We start from the raw sequence: 19,791 nt of genomic DNA, 5'->3' as shown, positions 1-19,791 counted from the left end.
AAGTATTTACTGCCTTATGAGGTAGGAATCATTTCCATTCCCATTCTGCATATAGGAAAACTGAGGCACCAAGTGGTTGAATAACTTGTCTGAGATCATGAAGTAAGAAAGTGGATGAGCCAGGGTTTAAATCTAAGCAGTCGGATTCCAGATCCCACATTCTTTTTTTCCCTCTAATTTCTATTTATTTTAATTTTAATTTTATATTGGAGCATAGTTGACTTACAATGCTGTATTAGTTTCAGGTGTACAGCAAAGTGATTCAGTTATACATATACTATTCCTTTTCAAATTATTTTCCCATTTAGGTTATTACAGAATAGTGAGTCCAGTTCCCTGTGCTGTAACTTCAGAGCCTACGTTCTTAACCACTGTGTTATGCTGCCTCCGTCTGCTAGCTATGATGGCTATTACTATGAAAGCTGCAAATTCTCATCCCCAAAGAAGATGAAATAGGATTACAGATTTATAAGATCTCGTTTACCACTCCTACCTCCTCCCTGACTGCTTATATGCATCAATCCTTGAAGTTCTACGACTATAAGGGGCCCACGTGCATACTGACAATTTCTGTATTGCATACTGCATGAGATTAGTTACAGGCTTATGGCTTAGGAAGAAGCATGTCCTCCTCAAAGAAGTAATCTCCTGAGAAAGCAAAAGAAAAACGCGATAAAACTACCTGCGGGAGGAAACAATGAAAGAAAGAGATGGAGAGAGAGAATCAATGCATAGCAGCCCCTTTCAAGGATGAGTGAAAAAAAAAATTAAATTACACTCTCTGCCCCTCCACCATTTCACTCATCCAGGTTCCAGAAGACCAGGAATAGTGCAAAGATTATATTTATCTAATCAAGGAAGTCTGTCCCCAGATGGTTCAAGGCCAAATTATGAGCTACCAAAAAGAAATGACCCAGCTTAGAGAAAGTTGGAGACCCTCTTCCCACAAGAAGAGTCCTATGGCAACTAATGCCCAAGGGGATGTAAGGCTTTAAGCCTCTGGATTTGCCAGCTGAGTCCTGGGACTGAAGAAGCCCCAGGCCTAGGGCCAAAAGGGAGGTTACAGAAAAATAGGCCCTGACACTGCAGTCCTAGCCTAGCAAAAACTATCAGGAGACAGGGATCCAAGTTTTCTCCAAGCCCTTGATACTGTTGTGCTTTAGCCAAGATTAGCTCTAATACTTCTCTGCTGGGAAATGAGCTTAGCACAAACCTGTCTAGGTCGGGCACCTGTAACTGGGAAGCCACTACCTGTCTGCAGGGGCTCCAGCTCCTCAGAAACAACTCGGACCCCCTCCATCTCCTGCTGCTTTCTAGAAGTGTTAAGCTTTATTATGTTCTAGGGCTGAAGAAGGAATGTGTGGAGAGATGTCCACCCCACACTACATATAAACTAAGAGATGCTCAGAGGCCGCTACTTTAAGACAAGACTTAAATCCTGAAAGCTATCAATGAAACTTCAGTGAAATCTGAGTAAAGGAACAAAACTGGAATTCTTCTAAAAGTCTTAGTTTGTTTACAGATTTGGGATCCATATACCAAAAAAAATCATGATTATTAAATAAATCTGATCCCATCAGTCTTTTTAAAATTCTTTTCTTTACTTGATCTCTTTAAATGTTTTTTAACAGGAGACCCCCTTCAAATCTGACTATATAAGCGTTGCCTCATTTCAAAAGCTGTCAACCAAAATCCTTGATTAGATTTAACTGGTGAAGCCTGGTTATTTAGGAAGAGATGCCAGGGTCTGGAATGGATCAAGAATGTCTCTAGTACTGAATAATATTTAAGTTAAAATGGTAGATAGGTAAGTAGGTAGATAGGTAGAATCAATCTGGTTTAGAGGCTTGTGTAAATCGCCAGTACCTGTGAAGACGTTGTAACACAGCCTTCTATGATTCTCCCTCCAGGATTAACAAAGATAAATCTGCTAAGGATGTCTGATGTGTCTGTAAATGTGATATCTCTTTAACTTCCTTGAATGTCTTAAATAGCATGAATAATGGATGTTCTATTAAAATCGTGAGTCTCGTCACATTAGCATTTCAGAGGCTGGGATAGGTTGGCATCTTACGTATATCTTATCCAGGGTAGGCAGTACATAGTAGAAGTACGTGCTCCAGACCCAGACCACCTGAGTTTAAATCCTGGCTTTACTACTGATTAACTGTATGACCATGGGCAAATTTCTTAACACTTCTCTGTCCTAAGGTTCTCACCTGTAGAAGAGAAATTTCTCGCACTGAGTTGTGCTGAGGTTAAATAGGTCACCAGGAATTCCTAATCCCTTAATTAACGTTAACTCTGATCAGCTGGTGCATAGCTACTAGCCTTCTCACCTTGAGTTAGCTAAGGATGAGCTAGAAAGTGAGCCCTCTATGCCTGCTCAAACTTGTCAGAATATGCTGCCTAAGGGGAGGTTTGCTCACGCAGCTCGACCCCAAATTAAGGCAGAGTCTATCATTTATGACAATCTTTGCCTCATAATCAGAAGACCCACAGTAGGCTGCAGGAAACCTGTCAGTTTAAGCCTGTGCAAGGAGCAGCCCCTGCAGGTGAATCTGGGGAATCTGGAGCTTGTAGCGTCAGTTTGGCTAGTTGGTTGAGGACTGAGAAGGTTCAGTGTTTCCTTTTATCATGAGGTGACCATGTTCCTCAGCAAGGAACTGTCAAGCTCAGAAAGGACGTTGATGTGATAAGAACTCACTACTGATGCCCACCCAAGCCCATTATGTTATTAAAAGGAGGATGGCAAAGGGCTGGAGGTAACTCTCACCTCTCAGGTTATGGGAAGACCTGGAGGGTAGTTGCCTGCCCTGAGCAGAGACCATTTAGTGCTGCCCAGAGGAAGAAATGCTGGTGTAGGGCAGTGGCGCAAGGCCTCCAGGCTCAGTGCCCTCACCCCAGGTCCCAGCTCTGACACCCCGGTCCCGGCACTCACCATGGCTCCAGAGCTTGTGTCTCCTCTCATCTGAACCGGTGTTTGTGAAAAGCATTTTCTGCTGTGTCAATAAAGACCAGTGCCTTATAATCCTCCTGATGGAGGTAGGGAAATAACAGGTCTGCTGAGATCTGCGTGAAAAGCCAAGAGATTTTCATAGTTGAACTTCCTGAACCCCCTGAGTGCTGGGCCAGGCAGCCATGGGACTTGGAAGGAAGCATCAAGCAGTACATCCTGATGATTTCTCAGAGGGGCCGCCAGGGGAGATTACAGTACGCCTGCTCCTTCCCAAAGAGCCAGCCCTTAAGTAGCCCAGCGATAAATGGAGGCAGGTGGGGCCTAAGAGGATGGTTCTGAGACAGGCTGAGACCTGGGGCCCTTTGCTGCAGTGCTGCAGTGCTTGCACCTGGACACACCTCTCCTCAAGCAACAAAATACAAAGAAACTGTACGGAACTAAAAATAACTGCGTGCATGCCCAGATCGGGCAAATTCTGGACCCCAAAGTTACAAAGAGACCAAAAAACCCAACTGCCACTTTTGAAGAGCCTGGAGCAAAAACAGGGAGTCGGGAGCAAAAGCAGGGTACTGAGCATGCCCCCTGCACACACCACCTAAGCAGTGGGCAAAACACCTAAGCCACCCCTCTGGCACGACCCCTGGACACACCCCTACCCTCATCCCATATAAGGAACAAACGTGCCCCCCACTTCAGGCAGCAAGCAGGGGAACCTGTTGTTTGTTCTCACTCCCCGCTGCTGCAGCGGGGGCCCCAATAAAGCCTTGCTTGAATTTCTTGTCTGGCCTCTAGTCAATTTCTATTGACCGGGGAAGGCCAAGAACCCTGGTCGGTAATAGTTAGAGGCTGGGACATAGTCTGTCCTCCTGCGGTAACAGAGGCTGCAAGGAATTTCCATTTCTAGAGAGAATGAGAAATCAGGCATGTAACCAAAGAGACGTGTGTAAGTGCTTTAAAGGTGGAGAATGTGCTGGAAAGGAGAAGAGTTTTCTATCTAACTTTATGCCTGTACCTAGGGAATGAAGGTGGTTGAAAACAGTTATAATGATGAAGCAACGTCCCTCACCTGTTAATACCCTCAGGGATCATACATCAAGCATGATGTAGAAAAGCTGGGATCTATTTCTGGCTCTGTCACTCATCAACTGTGTGATAATGAGCAAATGACTTTAACTCCCTGAACCTTTCATGGTTCACTTGTAAACCAGGAATAATAATTATTTCATGGAATCGTGGTTAGAATTATATTACAATAGAAAGGCACTCAGAAAGGAACTTGACACATCATATAAGCTCCATACATACTCCCTTTTCCTTTCCAATAGGAAATTGAGAACAGGCTTCAGTAATCTGCCTGGACTCTTCTGCATTGTCCATCCATATGCCACACTTCCTCCACCACTCAGAGTCAGAGTTTTGGCTCTTTTAAAATAAACTTTTTATCTTGGGATAAATTCAGATTTGTGGAAAAGTTAAAAAGATAGTGTAGAGAATTTCTGTATACCCTTCACCCAGTTTTCTTAATGTTAACATAATACATAAACATGGTACATTTGTCAAACCTAAGGGACTAATATTGGTACATTACTATCAACTAAAGTTCAGATTTTATTTGGATTTCACCAGTTTTCTCACTAGTGTCTGTTTTCTGTCTGTTCCAGGATTCAATGTAGGTACTATATCCCAATTAGTTATCATGTCTCCTTAGTCTCTTCTGGTCTGTGATGATTTCTCAATTTTTCCTTGGTTTTCATGACCTTGAGAGTCTTAAGAAAGTTGGTCAGTTATTTTGTAGAAAAGCCATCCTCTCTTCCTTTCTCTCTAGCATGAAAAGAAGACAATGTAGAGGTGTCAGGCTACACTGCAGGATGTCCTGACACCTCTTTTTTTTAATTTAGTTTTATTTCTTATACAATTTTTAAAGGTTGCTTTCCATTTACAGTTATTACAAAACATTGTCTATATTCCCTGTGTTGTACAATACATTCTTGAGGCTATCTTACACCCAGTAGTTTGTAAGCTCCACTCCCCCACCCCTATATTTCCCCTCCACGCCCACTGGTAACCACTGTTTGCTCTCTATATCTGTGAGTCCTAACTTCTCTTTATTCCACTCCAGGTTCCAGTGTTTCCTGCAGATTAGGGAACAGGATATTTCCAGGTTCTGTCTGCTTGAGGCTATTAGCAGTTCCTGGGGTTTTCCAGGTGGTTCTTTCAACCAGGAGACCAATCTCTCTGTCATCCATGGGCCACACCCCAATATAAGCCTTCCTATACCTATTACACACCATTTTTTCATTCATTGAAATTTTAGAAATTTTGGAGTTTCTTATATTTCAGTTTCTAGGGATAAAGAGATCATTTTTTAATGAATTCTTAACCGTTTGTTGACATCTCTCTGACGAAATATTTTCTTTAGCTTTTCCAGTACCTAATTCTAGGATGCTTTCTTTGCCTTACAAGTAATAAATATGGCTAATGCAAGAGTCAGCTCTCAAATCAGGGATGGGATAAAGAATGATAAATGGAAGTAGGCAGGTGAAACTTAAGTGTAATTCTATCTTCTTATGAGAGACTGCTCCCCATTCAACTCATTCTAAAATCTAAATTATCCAATATTATTTGAAATGGTTCACAAATTTGGGGTCCCCTTATTCACTGTGCTTTACCCAGAGATTAGATAGGCATCAATCCTATCCTCTAGTAGCTTATGCCTCAAAAAAAGAGTAAATGTGTGTAAAAATTAAACTGGTATATTACTCTCTCCTTTAGTAGACAAGGAGGAATAGGGAAGGCTTTATGTAAAAGAGGATGATGTTTGAGTTGAGACTTTAAGGATACATTGGCCTTAAATACATAAAAACAAAAGGCTTGCCTGGATTATAGTTAAGATCATTGTATATGGCATCAAGTAGAACTTAAACTCCTGACTTTTAAACTAGGTACCCTGTGCCAGGTACCTAGACTCTAAATGCATCAGCACCCATTCTATAAAATTGAGATGATAAGACTATCTAGAGAGTTATAAATAAGATGATATGTATAAAACACCGAGCCAGTCATTTGCATGTTTGCTCTCAAATATATCCCTTCTCCCTCTTTATTGCAAGAGGTTAATTCCTGAATGCTGGGTTTCCCAGGCTCCCTTGTGATCTGGTTTCTAACTGGGTTTAAGCATTGCAAATATTGGAGGAAGGTTGACCAGATCCTCTAGATGAACCTGAGGTGTGATTAAATTAGTGACCTTTATTCAGCAGGCAGTGAGGGTAAGAAAAGAGAGAAGCAAGACAATCAGCCTTGGGGGAAAGGGAAGTGAGGCAAGGAAAAAATGCAAAACAATGCAATTCGATGCATTATCACACTGGATAATGATTCATAATGAGTTTCAAAAAAGACCTGACAAGCTCCTTGGCCAGTGGATTTGCTCATTAGAACTGCAAGGAGTCTCATCTAGAAATAGTCCAGGGGAGAGAAAGGAAGGGAATTTATCAGTCCCACTCTCTCCTATCTCTCCTATCAATGTTCACCTCATGGAGAACTAACCCCCTGCACTTTTTGCTTGTGGCATTTGCCTATAGCAGCTGCTCAGAAATCTGGATCCCATGCCCTGCAGCGTGATGTCTCATCCAAATCGGACAGTGTGTGTATGGAGTGGTAACCCAGCACTGGTAGGGTGCTAAGAGAATAAGAGGGGGTTCTAGAGAATCTGATGTGGTGCACAAGATTAGTATACAATACATATCATCCTGCAAGACAGTGGTGAAGAAAAATCTTACCAATGGACAAAACTTGAAGCAGGGGGTTGTCTGCTTTGCTTGAAAAAAAAAAAAAAAAGATGAATTGATGTAGATGATATATATACCACCTTGACTGTGTCTTACAGGTTGGCCTGTGGTCCAGGGCTGAAAAATAAAAGATTCAAAGATTGATAACAAAGAGTTATGGATAGAAGTATGCATTGAACGTCTAGGAAAGGGTCCAGAGTGAAAATATTTTTGTCCCATGTGAATACACACCAGAGGACATACAACACAGAGAAGGCACTCAATAATCAGGTAAATAAGATGACCCATCCTGTGGGTGCTGACCAGCCTCTTCCCAGTCACATGTTGCTTGTTCAGTGGGCTCTTATACAAGCGTCTTTATCAGTAGTGGTAAACAGATAGCTTGAGGAGAAACCCATGGTCAGGCAGAGATTATATCCCTGCTGCTACCGACACTTGCACCTAAAAGGCCAACTCTGAAGCCTGATTTTTCCCTCTTTCTAAGAGAATCTAGACAGTCTTCTAGTGGAATGTTAATGACATTGAACTGACAGCAATTGTCCTCACAAAATAGGTACTGTTCCAGAGACAGATTCATTTTCCATCTTACATTGCTTCTGCCAGCACCACCATTTTTAGACTTACACCATCTGTGTATCCAACAATATCACCTGCAACCAAGGAACTGATTTTACAGTCCAAGAATTCTGATAGTGGGATTGCCCTGTGGAATGCAGTGGTCTGACAATGTATACCATCAGCCAGAAAAAGTTAGCCCAATAAAACTCTGGGATGTACTGCTGAAGGCTCAGGTATGGCAACAATTTGGAAAGCCCACCCTATGATATAGGAAGGTTGTCCCATAAATTCTGGTACATGCTTAAAATCAACAACTAATATGTGATTTTTATATCCATTATAAACACTCTTCAGAGAATCAAGAAGGGAGGTGGATGTGGCCCCTATTACCATCAAACTAGTAATATTTACAGAACATTTTCTCTCCACCCCCCCCCCCCAACCTAGGGCTCAGCACTGTTCAAAGGGTCTAGTAAAGAAAGGAGAAGCTCTTCCACCAGAGTAAGAAAATCTGTTCTAATAAATAGGAATTTGCCACTATCCCCTGGATCTCTGGGGGTAGTGAAGAAGCCACTGAAGAAATAGAGGATGGGGTTTCTATACTAGCTGGAATGACATCCCTATTACCAAGAGAACTTGAGTTGCTGGTACATAATGGGGGCAAGGAAGACTATGCCTAAAACCTAAAATATGCATTGGAGAGATTCCTAGTTACCATCGTCCAGTAACAGTGGCCAATGCATTAAAGATAGGAACATTGATACTGAACCTTCAGGAATGAAGATTTGGGTCACCTCACTAGGAAAAGAACACTGAAGTACTAAAGTGCTGGCAGTGAATGAGGAGAATTTGGAATGAGTGGCAACTTTGGTCTTATAGCCAATTGCCAAGGTGGGAACTGTTGCAGCTATGTATGCATTACGTTAATTGATCTGTGTGCATATTATTGAACATTTGGCAAAGAAACCCTGTGGCATATGTATTAACATCCTCATATGATAGATGAGGACACGGATGCTCAGAGAAATGGCATGTCACTAGTAAATAGCAAGGCTAGCACTGAATCCAGTCTGCCCTATCATGAGACCTGTGCTCTTTTCTACGGTTCTCCTCCCAACAGTTCTACTTCGTGCCTGCTGGAAACCACAGAGGGTCTGCAGTGATGTGAAGCAGCCATTTTCTGAGTGTTTTCAAACTCACATACAAGTCTCTTCTTCCTTTCATTTTTTCATTTGTTTGTTTGTTTGTTTAACTCTGTTTCCAACTTTGCTTTCTGGGACTATGTTCCTGGAATTAAGTCTGGGTACAGTGGCACAATTTGGACATTAGATATCACCTGAGAGCCTTTCACTGAGCAAATTCTCTTCAAAACAGAATTGGAAATTTCAAAGAAGCATGAAGTGTCTTTAGGTTTCCAAAATCTATAGAAAATATTAAGTGAAGTTCAACGGATGTTTTTACATTAAGTTATACAGGGACCAAAAAAAAAAAAAAAGAATGAGTAAGAAGGAATTGAGAATTCTTCTAGCCTTACCATCCTTCCTCTTTTCTCTTTTCTCCTTCCTCCTCTACTGTCTAACAGAGACATTTCTATCAGCTGCCCCTGCAGCCTCTGCCCGAACTATCAGGGCAGCCTGTTATCTCCTGGCTGTCCCTAAAATGAGGATTTTCCCTGGAACTTTAACTCTCATGCACTATGCCTACTGCATCACTTAAAGCAAGTCACCTCACTCCATTCAGCCTCTGTGTCCGTTCCTGTAATATGAGTAATAAACCCTGAATCGCTACGTTGTTGTGTGACTTAAATAATATAACCTGACATAGCAGTGTTATTCACGATAGCCAAAAGATGGACGCCGCCCAAGCATCCACTGACAGATGAATGGATAATCAAAATGTATACCCAGACACTGGAATATTATTCAGCCTTAAAGAGGAAGGAAATCCTGTTACATGCTACAACATGGATGAACCTTGAGGACATTACGTTAAGTAAAAGAAACCAGTCACGAAGAGACAAATAGTGTATGATTCCACTTACATGAGGCACCTAAAATAGTCAAACTCACAGAAACAGAACGGTGGTTGCCAGGGTCTGAGGGGAGGGAATGGGAAATTATTGTTTAATGGATACAGAGTTTTAGTCTGGCAAGATGAAGAAAGTTCTGTGCATGGGTGGTGGTAATGGTTATACAACAATGTGAATGTATTGAATGCCACTGAACTATACAATTAAAATTGGTTAAGATGGTAAATGTTATGTGTATTTTTCCACAACTTTAATAATACTAATAAAACAGCCAGAAAAAATCCCTAGCTCAGTGATAAGTGCACAGTTGGTGCTGAATAAATAAATGTCAAGCCCCTTCTTACCCACTCACTGATGTGATGCCACCTTGGGGTAATGCGAAAAAAATCTCTCTCCCCCTGATATTAAAAGAATATCAAGTCTCCTGGGCTTCTCTAGTGGCGCAGTGGCTGAGAGTCCGCCTGCCGAGGCAGGGGACACGGGTTCGTGCCCCGGTCCGTGAAGATCCCACATGCCGCGGAGCGGCTGGGCCCGTGAGCCATGGCCGCTGAGCCTGCGCGTCCGGAGCCTGTGCTCCGCAACGGGAGAGGCCACAACAGTGAGAGGCCCGCGTACCGCAAAAAAAAAAAAAAAAAAAAAAGAATATCAAGTCTCCTGAAAAGGAATGGTTTGGGGAAGTAGGAAACAGAAGGTGGCCTTTGCGGGAGAGCTCCGGGCACTCCTGTCCATCCAAACCTCCTTAAAAGCCGCTCCTGCACGCGGGCACACCACGTAGGCGTGGGGTGATGACCAGTGTCAGATAAAGCAGCATGACTCCTCCACGCAGCAGATAACGATATTTTACTCTGTTAGACAGTGAGAACACGAGTGGGAGCGCAAAGCAAGGACTAAATGCTGCGGAGCTTTCACTCAGCCCCAGCCTCCCAAAAGCCCCCGCCCACGGTTCGCGTCGCAGGCCGCACCTCAACCCCTCCTCCTTCCTCCTCCCTTTGCCCCTCCCACTCACCTCCTGCTCCGCCCCCTCCCTTTCAGACGGGTCTTTGACAGGAAATCGAAAGTGAAACAGGGAGCCGGCTACTATCTGCTTAAGTTCTTCGGAAAGGTGAGTGAATTTGGCTAGACGGAGGTACCCCAGCCCTGCCTTGGGGACCTCTCTCCCCTTCCCCAGATCTGAAGAGCCCCTTCCTAAGCAGTCCCCACCCCTAGCGCCTTCGATCTCAGTTTTCCCTTCGCAGCAGGTCTCCCTCAACCCTAACCCAGCAGTTCTTCCCCTGCTGCCTGGGTGGAGGCTGGGCTGCGAACCTGACTTCCAAGAATGAACTCGGGCTGCCCTGCTGCCGGCACCTGAGCTGGGATGAAGGACCCAGGGAAACTGGGAGAACTAGGATGGCAACCTAGCTCGGAGGGTGGTCCAGGGGAGCCCGGTGTGGGGTGGTTCTGCAATCCCTGAGACTCCTATCCCCAAAAGGCCCCCTCTGGAGGTGAGAGGGACAGGGTTGCTTAGAATGTTAGAAACGTATGGGTCTATGCCCTGGAAGAAACGAAGACAGGTGCCAGGTTCAGAGTAGCTGAGAGAAGAGCTCAGGGAGTGCTCAATCAACCACACATTTGTGTGTGTGTATACACATATGTATATACATATACACATATACATATGTGCACATACAGATATACATATATACTTATGAGAATATATAAGTATAAATATTCTTATATATATTCATATTACAGATAGATAGATATAGATAGTTCCTGCCATTATTGCAAAAATTAATGAAGATCTAGGTGAAGTATGTAGCACCTGGCACATGGAAGGTGCCTGGTAAATGGTCGCCACTATTAGGATTAGCTCTCAACGGAGTCGAAGACCAGTGGCCTGAGATGGAAGATGGACAGGTAAAGCCTGAGCACTGAGGGCTTAAGAAGAGATGGACATGATGAAAGTCGAATTGTAAGCAGCAGTATCTCAGGTTCTCAACAATTTTTGCTCTCTCTTTTGGGGACTCAGTTTCCCCTTCTGTCTGACTGGATCCGTGAACCAGACTATGGAGGAGAAGCTCTTGTTATTCAGGTTGAGTTCCTTGTCTTTTCTTGTTTTCACCCCCTCTAGCTCACTCTCTCTGGTGGTTTCCCTTGAATTGTCTTACTTTTCTCACACAGCGCTTCTCATCTCCTCCTTCCCTCTTCTTCTCTCCCGCTAGGCTACTGGAAGATCTCCCCAGTGGTGCTTAATAGGAACATTACCCCTATGGCCTCAGCAGTGCCCTTGGCAATGATGTGGGAGGAGGTCACGTGCTCTATCTGCCTGGATCCCATGGTGGAGCCCATGAGCATCGAATGTGGTCACAGCTTCTGCCAGGAATGCATCTCTGAGGTTGGGAAAATTGGGGGCAGCGTCTGTCCTGTGTGCCGGCGCCGCTTCCTGCTCCGGAACCTCCGGCCCAACCGACAGGTGGCCAACATGGTGGAGAATCTTAGAAAAATCAGCCAGGATGCCAAGGAGGGCACACAAGAGGAGCTGTGTGTGGTGCACAGAGAGAAACTTCACCTATTTTGTAAGGAAGATGGGAAGGCCCTTTGCTGGGTGTGTTCCCAGTCCCAGAAACACCGTGACCACCCCATGGTCCCTATTGAGGAGGCAGCTCAGGAGTACCAGGTGAGGCCTTAGCATGGAGGCACGAACGGGTAGGAAGCAGATAGGGCCTTGATGACTGCTTTGTTCCCCAGGGCTGGGAATGGGAGAGAGTCACCTGTGGAGTTGAGGGGATGGGGAAAGGATGGGGGTCTCCTGCCTTCTGTGTCTTATTTAAGGGGAGAATTGCAAGCTCAGCACAATTTTCTCATTCCCCAGGAGCAGGGTATATGCTATGGGAAAATGCTGCATGGATTATGTTTCCCTGTGGCCTCCTGGTTAATTAAGAATGAGTAGTGCCCCCATCCCTACTACCCCAACAGTGTGGCTCTATTTTGTAAGAAACATCAGGCTTTTTCCAAAGTCTTCCCATCCACAGAATTCCTACCCCAAACAGACTCTAGTTCTTGCTCATCCTCTGCACTCAGACTTTTCTAAGAATCAGTATGATCTTCCCCCACCTCATGCCACTGCATCTTACTTCTTGATCTGAGTGGGCATTAACCTGCTATCTTTCTCTGCAGGAGAAGCTCCAGGTGGCACTACAGAAACTAAGAAACAAGCAGAAGTTGACTGAGAAGTTGGAAGTGGATGTTGCAAAGAAGAAAGCAGGCTGGAAGGCAAGAGTCATGTCCTGAAGGGAATCTTAGATCAGAAGCCCGGGGAGGGTCCAGGGTCCTGGACTCAAGAAAGCCCTAACCATAGCTATGCCAATCCCTCTATCTCACTCCCCAAGAACCAGTTGTCCCCTAGGTCTCCTGATGGAGGGGAATAAAAAAGGGTGGAGCTCAAAGAGAGCTCCCAATCAGATGGAGAGTCTTAAGAGAAGCTGCTGAGGGACAAGACACACCCTGAAGCTCCTTCTCCTTGAGCCCAGTCTCTGGAGATGACAGCACAGAGCCTCAGTGTCTGGGACGGAGGAATCCCAGGAGAGATGCCAATGACTTGGCCCGTCGGGAAACGACACGGGCTGTGAGGAACAGGCTTAAGGGAACCATCAAGGTCTAAGGTAGGAAAAACAGTCTGACCAGTTGGTTGCTTGACCATGTCCAGATCACTGGTCCAAGTGTAATGGAGAGCTACAGCTTGTTCTGCACCAGGAATTAGGAGGCGGGGCGTGCCAGGGACTAGAAGGGAGGGGAAGGAGCTCATGGCCAGGAGATCCCAGAAGAAGAAGATTTGGGACCGGTGAAGGGTGAGTCAGGCTGTGGTGGCAAAAGGGGTCATCCTGTGTCATCGAGTGACCCTCCAGTTACAAGCAGCAGAGAGCAAGCCAAGAATATCCCAAAGACTCCTTTTCCCCAGAACTTAGGAACGGGGTTGTGAGCCTGTCTTTGCGAGGTTGTTGGCAGTGGGGCCAGATGTTACTCCCTCAGTTACTCACTGAGATATGAAGACCAAGGGGCATGTTTGGGTGGCGATTTGAAGGAGGTTGAGGAAATCTCCAATACCATAGGCGGATGACACTGTGGTTGCAGGGCAGTCATGGTGCGCCCCCAGCAGCCCTGTTCCCCTCTTAGTCCCAGGAGCCTCAGCCCCCCACCTCCCCAGCAAAATTGTAGATGTGTGTGTTTATTCCCAGACAGAGCCAGAGTGGTGAGTCTTCCAGGAATAGAAATAGATACGGGCACTTCCATTCCCAAAGCTTAGGAGACTGTGATAAAAAAAAAAAAAAAACACCTCTTTTCTTTCCATTGACACCAAAGGGGAAGGTTGAGGCACACAAATTGAGGATTCACAAAGAGTTTGTAAGACAGAAAAACTTCCTGGCTGAAGAGGAGCAGAGGCAACTGCAGAAGCTGGAGGAGGATGAGAGGGAACAGCTGAGAGTCCTGGGGGCCACCGAGGCCAGCCTGGCGCAGCAGAGCCAGGCCCTGCAGGAGCTGATCTCAGAACTAGACAGGAGGAGTCGGGGCTCAGCGCTGGAACTGCTGCAGGTGAGGCCTAAGGACGGGATCCCCTCTGAGATTCAAGGAGTAATTGAAAAAAGCCAGAGCTCTTTGGGGCTACCTTCAGAGCACACAGAGACTTGGTCCCTGGAGTTTTCTTAAATAAAACAAACTGGAATTCAGACCCATGAGTGGTTTGCATTCAAGGCATGGAAAGGTACAAAGTTAGGTGGGAATATTCCATGCAGCAATTAAAAGAAATGGACATCTCTGCTAAGTGCCTGCTCTAATACATACCAGATTCATGACCTTGAGAAAGTACCTTAATCTTTCTGAGGATCAGGTTTCTCATATGTTAAATGGATATTAGAGTATTACATATCTCCGAGAGACAGTAGACCAGCCCCAGCCCTGCCACCAATTCTCTCTGTTACCCTAAGTTGTCATTTTCCTTTCCTAGACCTAATTTCTCCATTTGTGAAACAAGGGGGAGGGAGTGGGCTAAATAACAGGGGTTCCCCAGGCTTTAGTCATAAATTTATTGTCTTTACACTTTCTGCTACTTCTGTGAACTACCCAAATGATGTGAGCATGTTACTTTTTTCTTTAAATTGTCTCACTCTTTTACCTGAATAAATTTAGTTTAAAAGGAAATTTGTCCTCAAAGACAAATATCGTGATATCACTTATATGTGGAATCTAAAAAAATAATACAAAGGAACTTATTTTACAAAACAGAAACAGACTCACAGACATAAAAAACAGACTTATGGTTACCAAGGGGGAAAGGGGGTGGGAGATAAATTAGAGGTTTGGGACTAACAGACATACACTACTGTATATAAAATAGATAAATAACAAGGACCTACTGAATAGCACAGGGAACTGTATTCAATATCTTGCAATAATCTATAATGGAAAAGAATCTGAAAAAGAATCGATATGTATATATATATGTGTGTAACTGAATCACTTTGCCGTACACCTGAAACATTAACTATACTTCAATTAAAATCAACTATACTTCAATTTAAAAAAAAAAGACAAAAGAGATGGGACAAAAAAAAGGGTCTGCTCTTGGGAAAGCCGCACAGGGTCCTGCTCGGTTTCAGCACATATAAAATGCTTAGAACAGTACCTGGGATACAGTATGTGGTTGCATAAATGTTAATTAATTTTATTATCATTTATATTATTAACTAGCTACTGAACATAAAAACAGTAGATTGGAAATGAGGAAATAAAGCTAAAAGTAAAATAACTGCGAAAATAAAATTAAACCTTGTGAGCATAATTTTGTCCTCCCAGGAAAATTAGGACCAGGAAATGAGAATTTTAGAGAAATATTAAAATGTAACTTTGTTTCTCCCTTATTTGGCCTAAGCCAGTGTTCTCATTTGGTAATATGGCTTAGCTGTATATGCTAATTGCACGAATTATTGAGTTATATGGCTATCCTTGTGACTTTGCTTGTTCTATGCCTGTTTTCTAATCTGTAAGTGGAATATAAATAACAGTACTTACCTAATAGGAGTTTAGGAATAATTAAGCAAGACAAGTTATACAAAAAGAAGAAAGAAAAAGAAATTTGTCCTAAGCAATAGTAGCCATGTGTTATGTTACTGATACCTTTTCTAATGTATTTCGTAACAATAATATTAATAACTGCAAATTCTTAAATAGTATATATAACACACCAGGTGTTTAGTCCCTCATGACAACACAATGAGTTGGATGCTACTGTTGTCCCCATTTCATAGATGAGAAAACTAAGGTGCAGAGATGTGAAGAGATTTAGTGAGCGACTAAAGCTAAACAGCTTAACCAAGTTCACCTGAATAGTAAGAGGTATTAAGTAGAACACACATCAATGAATTTATTTTTTTTAACTATTTTTTATACATTCATTGATGTGTGTTCTACTTAAAGTCATCTCACATCCACCAATGATAATGCTTGCCTCACTTTGGGAACCTTTGGACTAGATGGTCTCAAAAGTCCCTCTATGCTGTAACATTCTATGGTTCCTCTTTTCCCCACACCTTTTCACTGTCTCTGGGTCAGATATGGTCATGAAGCCATTTCTGGTTTGTGCAGAAAAGCCCACAGGATTGATTTGACTTGGCAGGCTGTCTTCTTCCCGTTATCTAAATCTTGCTTCTGCCCAGCATTGAGCAGAGCTTTCTAAGGCACTTTTGCCTGGGCCTAGGAGCCTGCCAGTTCCCCAGGTAAGGACCCCAACCCCTGCCACAGAATATTCTCAGATGTTTTGGTTTCACATACGTGACGGGGGCTACGTTAACTACAGCAGAGGACAGAGCTCTAACTAGCCAGCCCTTCCTCCCCGAGTGGTGCAAGCCCACAGATAAGGGCAGTTTCTGTGCGCTCTGTGCGTGCTGACTTGGCCATTCTTTCTCTGTGACTGTCTCTGGGCCTCAGCCAGCCTGGCTATCTCTGCCCCTTTTTTCTCTCCCACCCACCCCCACCAAGAATCTGGTCTTTTTAATTTGTCCTCTGAGTCAGAATTTGTAAGCTGCTCTTACTTGCCCTAACTGTAAGTCACACCCATGCTGGGTTTCTGCTTCCCCCACAAGCACGCACACATGCCTTTTGTTCCAAGCTGGTCAGAAGCATCTTTTGGGCCTTGGCCCAGAGGGATGGGGCAGAGAGCAGTATCCTGTGGACCTCAGGGTGGCATCGCGTCACCCACAGGACTGAAGTCTCAGTCGTAAACCAATGACTCCAGATCTTACTCTCTGTCTCTTTTCTCCTCAGGAGGTGAAAAGTGTCCTGGAAAGGTAAGGAGAGGTTTTCTTTGTTAGAGGATGGGGCAGCAGGAGGCATTTATACCTGTGAAAAACGGTTTTGAGTTAGAAAATGTGCACTGAAGTTATACCCATCCTCTTCCCTATTCTCAAAGACCCAATCCTCCATAAAATATTTTCTGGTCTCAGAAGGCTAATTAATGGACATCTCAGTTGGTGAGTTGCCCAGAGTAATTAGATTGTAATGTCTTCACAAAGTGAAGTTATGACCAACAGGGAAGTTCTGAGTCTACAGCCTGCTGGGACTCTTTCTTTAAAAAGAATCTAACCAGGGGCTTCCCTGGTGGCGCAGTGGTTGAGAGTCCGCCTGCCGATGCAGGGGACACGGGTTCGTGCCCCGGTCTGGGAAGATCCCACATGCCGCGGAGCGGCTGGGCCCATGAGCCATGGCCGCTGAGCCTGCGCGTCCGGAGCCTGTCCTCCGCAACGGGAGAGGCCACAACAGTGAGAGGCCCGCGTAACGCATAAAAAAAAAAAAAAAAAAAAAAAAAAAGAATCTAACCAGTTTCAAACCTCCCAGAAAGAGCCATGGGTAAGACCCACGATAGGGGTGTGACTCCTTAGGTTCCTCGTGGAAGTGATTCAGCCTATATCAGACACCTTGATGTAAAATGAAACAGAATGTGCTTGCGTGGTGACCTCAGGCTCGGAGTGGAGATACAGACTGTCCAGGTGCTGCAGAGGCCCATTGTAGCCAGCAGGGCTTGGATAGACACTAAATCCTACCTCCTTTTGCCTTCACCCTCAGGAATCCTAACACAGGAGATGTTTTTGCAAATTTGCATTATATTAAATTATCAGTCGTCCCCGAAGGCGATTATAACAACAGGATTTGGGTGAGGTAGGAGTTGGAGTCAGGGTCTCTAACTCTTTTTCCCCCAGGAGTGAGTCCTGGAACCTGAAGGAGCTGGACATCACCTCCCCAGACCTGAGGAATGTGTGCTATGTGCCCGGGGTTAAGAAGATGCTGAGGACATGTGGAGGTGAGGCCAGTACCAGGGTTGTGGGACTGGCCTGCCGGGGAGTGAAAGGGGATAAGGAGGCTTCACAGTGCATCCCAGGGTGGCGGAGAGATGGCAGGTCAGAGTAGGCGGGGCAGGGGCAGAAATAGGGAAGGTGGTTCCCTCTAAGGTCAGGGCAAGGGTCAGAGTTGGCTAGGGGTCATTTCCTCACCCAGTGAGGCTCAGGGTCACCCTTTCATCCTCATCCCCCCACTACAGACACAGGGTCACTGACTCCCCACACTCTCCTGGCCTGACTGTAGTCTTCTCTCTGCAGTACACGTCACTCTGGATCCACATACAGCCAATCCATGGCTCATCCTTTCGGAGAATCGGAGACAAGTGAGGCTTGGAAACACCCAGCAGGAAGTGCCTGAAAATGAGGAGAGATTTGATACCTATCCCATGGTCCTGGGTACCCAGCGCTTTGACTCTGGAAAAGTTTACTGGGAGGTAGATGTGACGGGAAAGGAGGCCTGGGACCTGGGGGTTTGTAGAGACTCCGTGCAGAGGAAGGGGCAGTTTTTGCTCACCCCCAAGAATGGCTTCTGGACAATTTGGCTATGGAACAAACAAAACTATGAGGCTGGCTCCTGGCCCCAGACTCCCCTCCACCTTCAGGTGCCTCCACGCCGAGTTGGGATCTTCCTAGACTATGAGGCCAGCACTGTTTCCTTCTACAACATCACTGACCATGGCTCCCTCATCTACACCTTCTCTGAATGTGCCTTCACTGGACCTCTGCGGCCCTTCTTCAATCCTGGTTTCAATGACGGAGGAAGAAATGCAGCCCCTCTGATCCTCTGTCCACTGACGATGGGCTGGTAGGGATCCAGATGGCTCTCTCTGGACACCAGCACCTCTCTGTTGGTTCCCCTTCTCAGCTACTGGCCCTGTCTCCTTTGCCCATGAACTCCAACCCACCTTTGTCTCTGCAGAGGTGTCAGGATGCCAGCAGGTAAACTTTGGCAGGGAGGTCACCGGAGGTCTATATCAAATGACTTGCAACACCAATATTCCTGCCCTGCATTGCCTTATGATTTCCTCCATGAAACAAGCTACTTGTATTTGGCCCCCAGACTCATCTGGATCAACTAAAACATGTTTCTGCCTTCCTTATGTGATTCGAGTTTTGTTTTCTCCTTTCCATCTCTAGGCCTTTGGTCAGATCCCTACTATGTATCTTGCAAAGGGCTTCCTAAATAAATTGGGCCTCAGTCTATCCCATCATTCCTGTCTCGTACACATCTAGGATTATCTTTCCAACATACACGCATCAGATCATGAGTGGCTCCCCACTGCCTATAGAAAAACAGCCATTAGCAGCCACACTTTTTTTTTTTTTTTGCGGTACGCGGGCCTCTCACTGTTGTGGCCTCTCCCGTTGTGGAGCACAGGCTCCGGACGTGCAGGCTCAGCGGCCATGGCTCACAGGCCTAGCTGCTCCGTGGCACGTGGGATCTTCCCAGACCGGGGCATGAACCCATGTCCCCTGCATCGGCAGGCAGACCCTCAACCACTGCACCACCAGGGAAGCCCTGGAGTGGCACTTTTAATTTCCTTCAGGAACTTCCTTTGCATTTCCAACTTGGCTAACTGTTTAGCACAAGAGTCCTAGCTTTCGGCCTATGTTGGCTTTCAACATGTCTTTCTTATTAAGTTTAATCATTTTTAGCTTTTGATTTAAAGTGAGAAATGTGTGACTCTTCCCTCACTTGAACACAAGAAGGCCATTGTAGGGTTATTAATTGACCTAATTTCAATATTGTTGCATCTCAGGCAATAGAGAGGCTTAAGGAGAGGGAGAGAGATGAGCAGTCAAAACACACACATTTATCATCAAGTTTTCTCTGTCTTACGTGCAAACAGTTCTTGCCACCCCAAAACAATTACAACAGTAAGATCAAAGACCACTGATCACAGTTCACTATAGTAAATATAATAATAATGAAAAGGTTTGAAATACTGAGAGAAATATCAAAATGTGACAAAGAGGCACAAAGTGAACAAATGCTGCTAGAAAAATTGTGCTGATAGAATTGCTCGATGCAGGGTTGCCACAGACCTTCTATTTCTAAAAAAAATGCAATATCTACAAAGTGCAATAAAGCAA

The 19,791-nt window shown here is 44.8% G+C and overlaps 1 protein-coding gene across 1 annotated transcript; it reads left to right on the top strand.

Moving 5' to 3' along the window:
• The first annotated feature begins 10,364 nt into the window (after positions 1-10,364).
• Positions 10,365-18,900, top strand: TRIM21 (tripartite motif containing 21). The gene is made up of 7 exons (XM_032641361.1): positions 10,365-10,433; positions 11,533-11,987; positions 12,488-12,583; positions 13,670-13,900; positions 16,628-16,650; positions 17,560-17,660; positions 17,956-18,900. Exons 2-7 carry the CDS (start codon positions 11,580-11,582, stop codon positions 18,504-18,506), a joined length of 1,410 nt encoding a protein of 469 aa, XP_032497252.1. The 5' UTR covers positions 10,365-10,433; positions 11,533-11,579; the 3' UTR covers positions 18,507-18,900.
• Positions 18,901-19,791: the final 891 nt, after the last annotated feature.

This window comes from Phocoena sinus, chromosome 8 (assembly GCF_008692025.1).
Source record: "Phocoena sinus isolate mPhoSin1 chromosome 8, mPhoSin1.pri, whole genome shotgun sequence".
NCBI classification, from domain to species: domain Eukaryota; kingdom Metazoa; phylum Chordata; class Mammalia; order Artiodactyla; family Phocoenidae; genus Phocoena; species Phocoena sinus.
The sequence above is the reverse complement of the archived record's forward strand: the minus strand, read 5'-3'. Positions and strand labels throughout refer to the sequence as shown.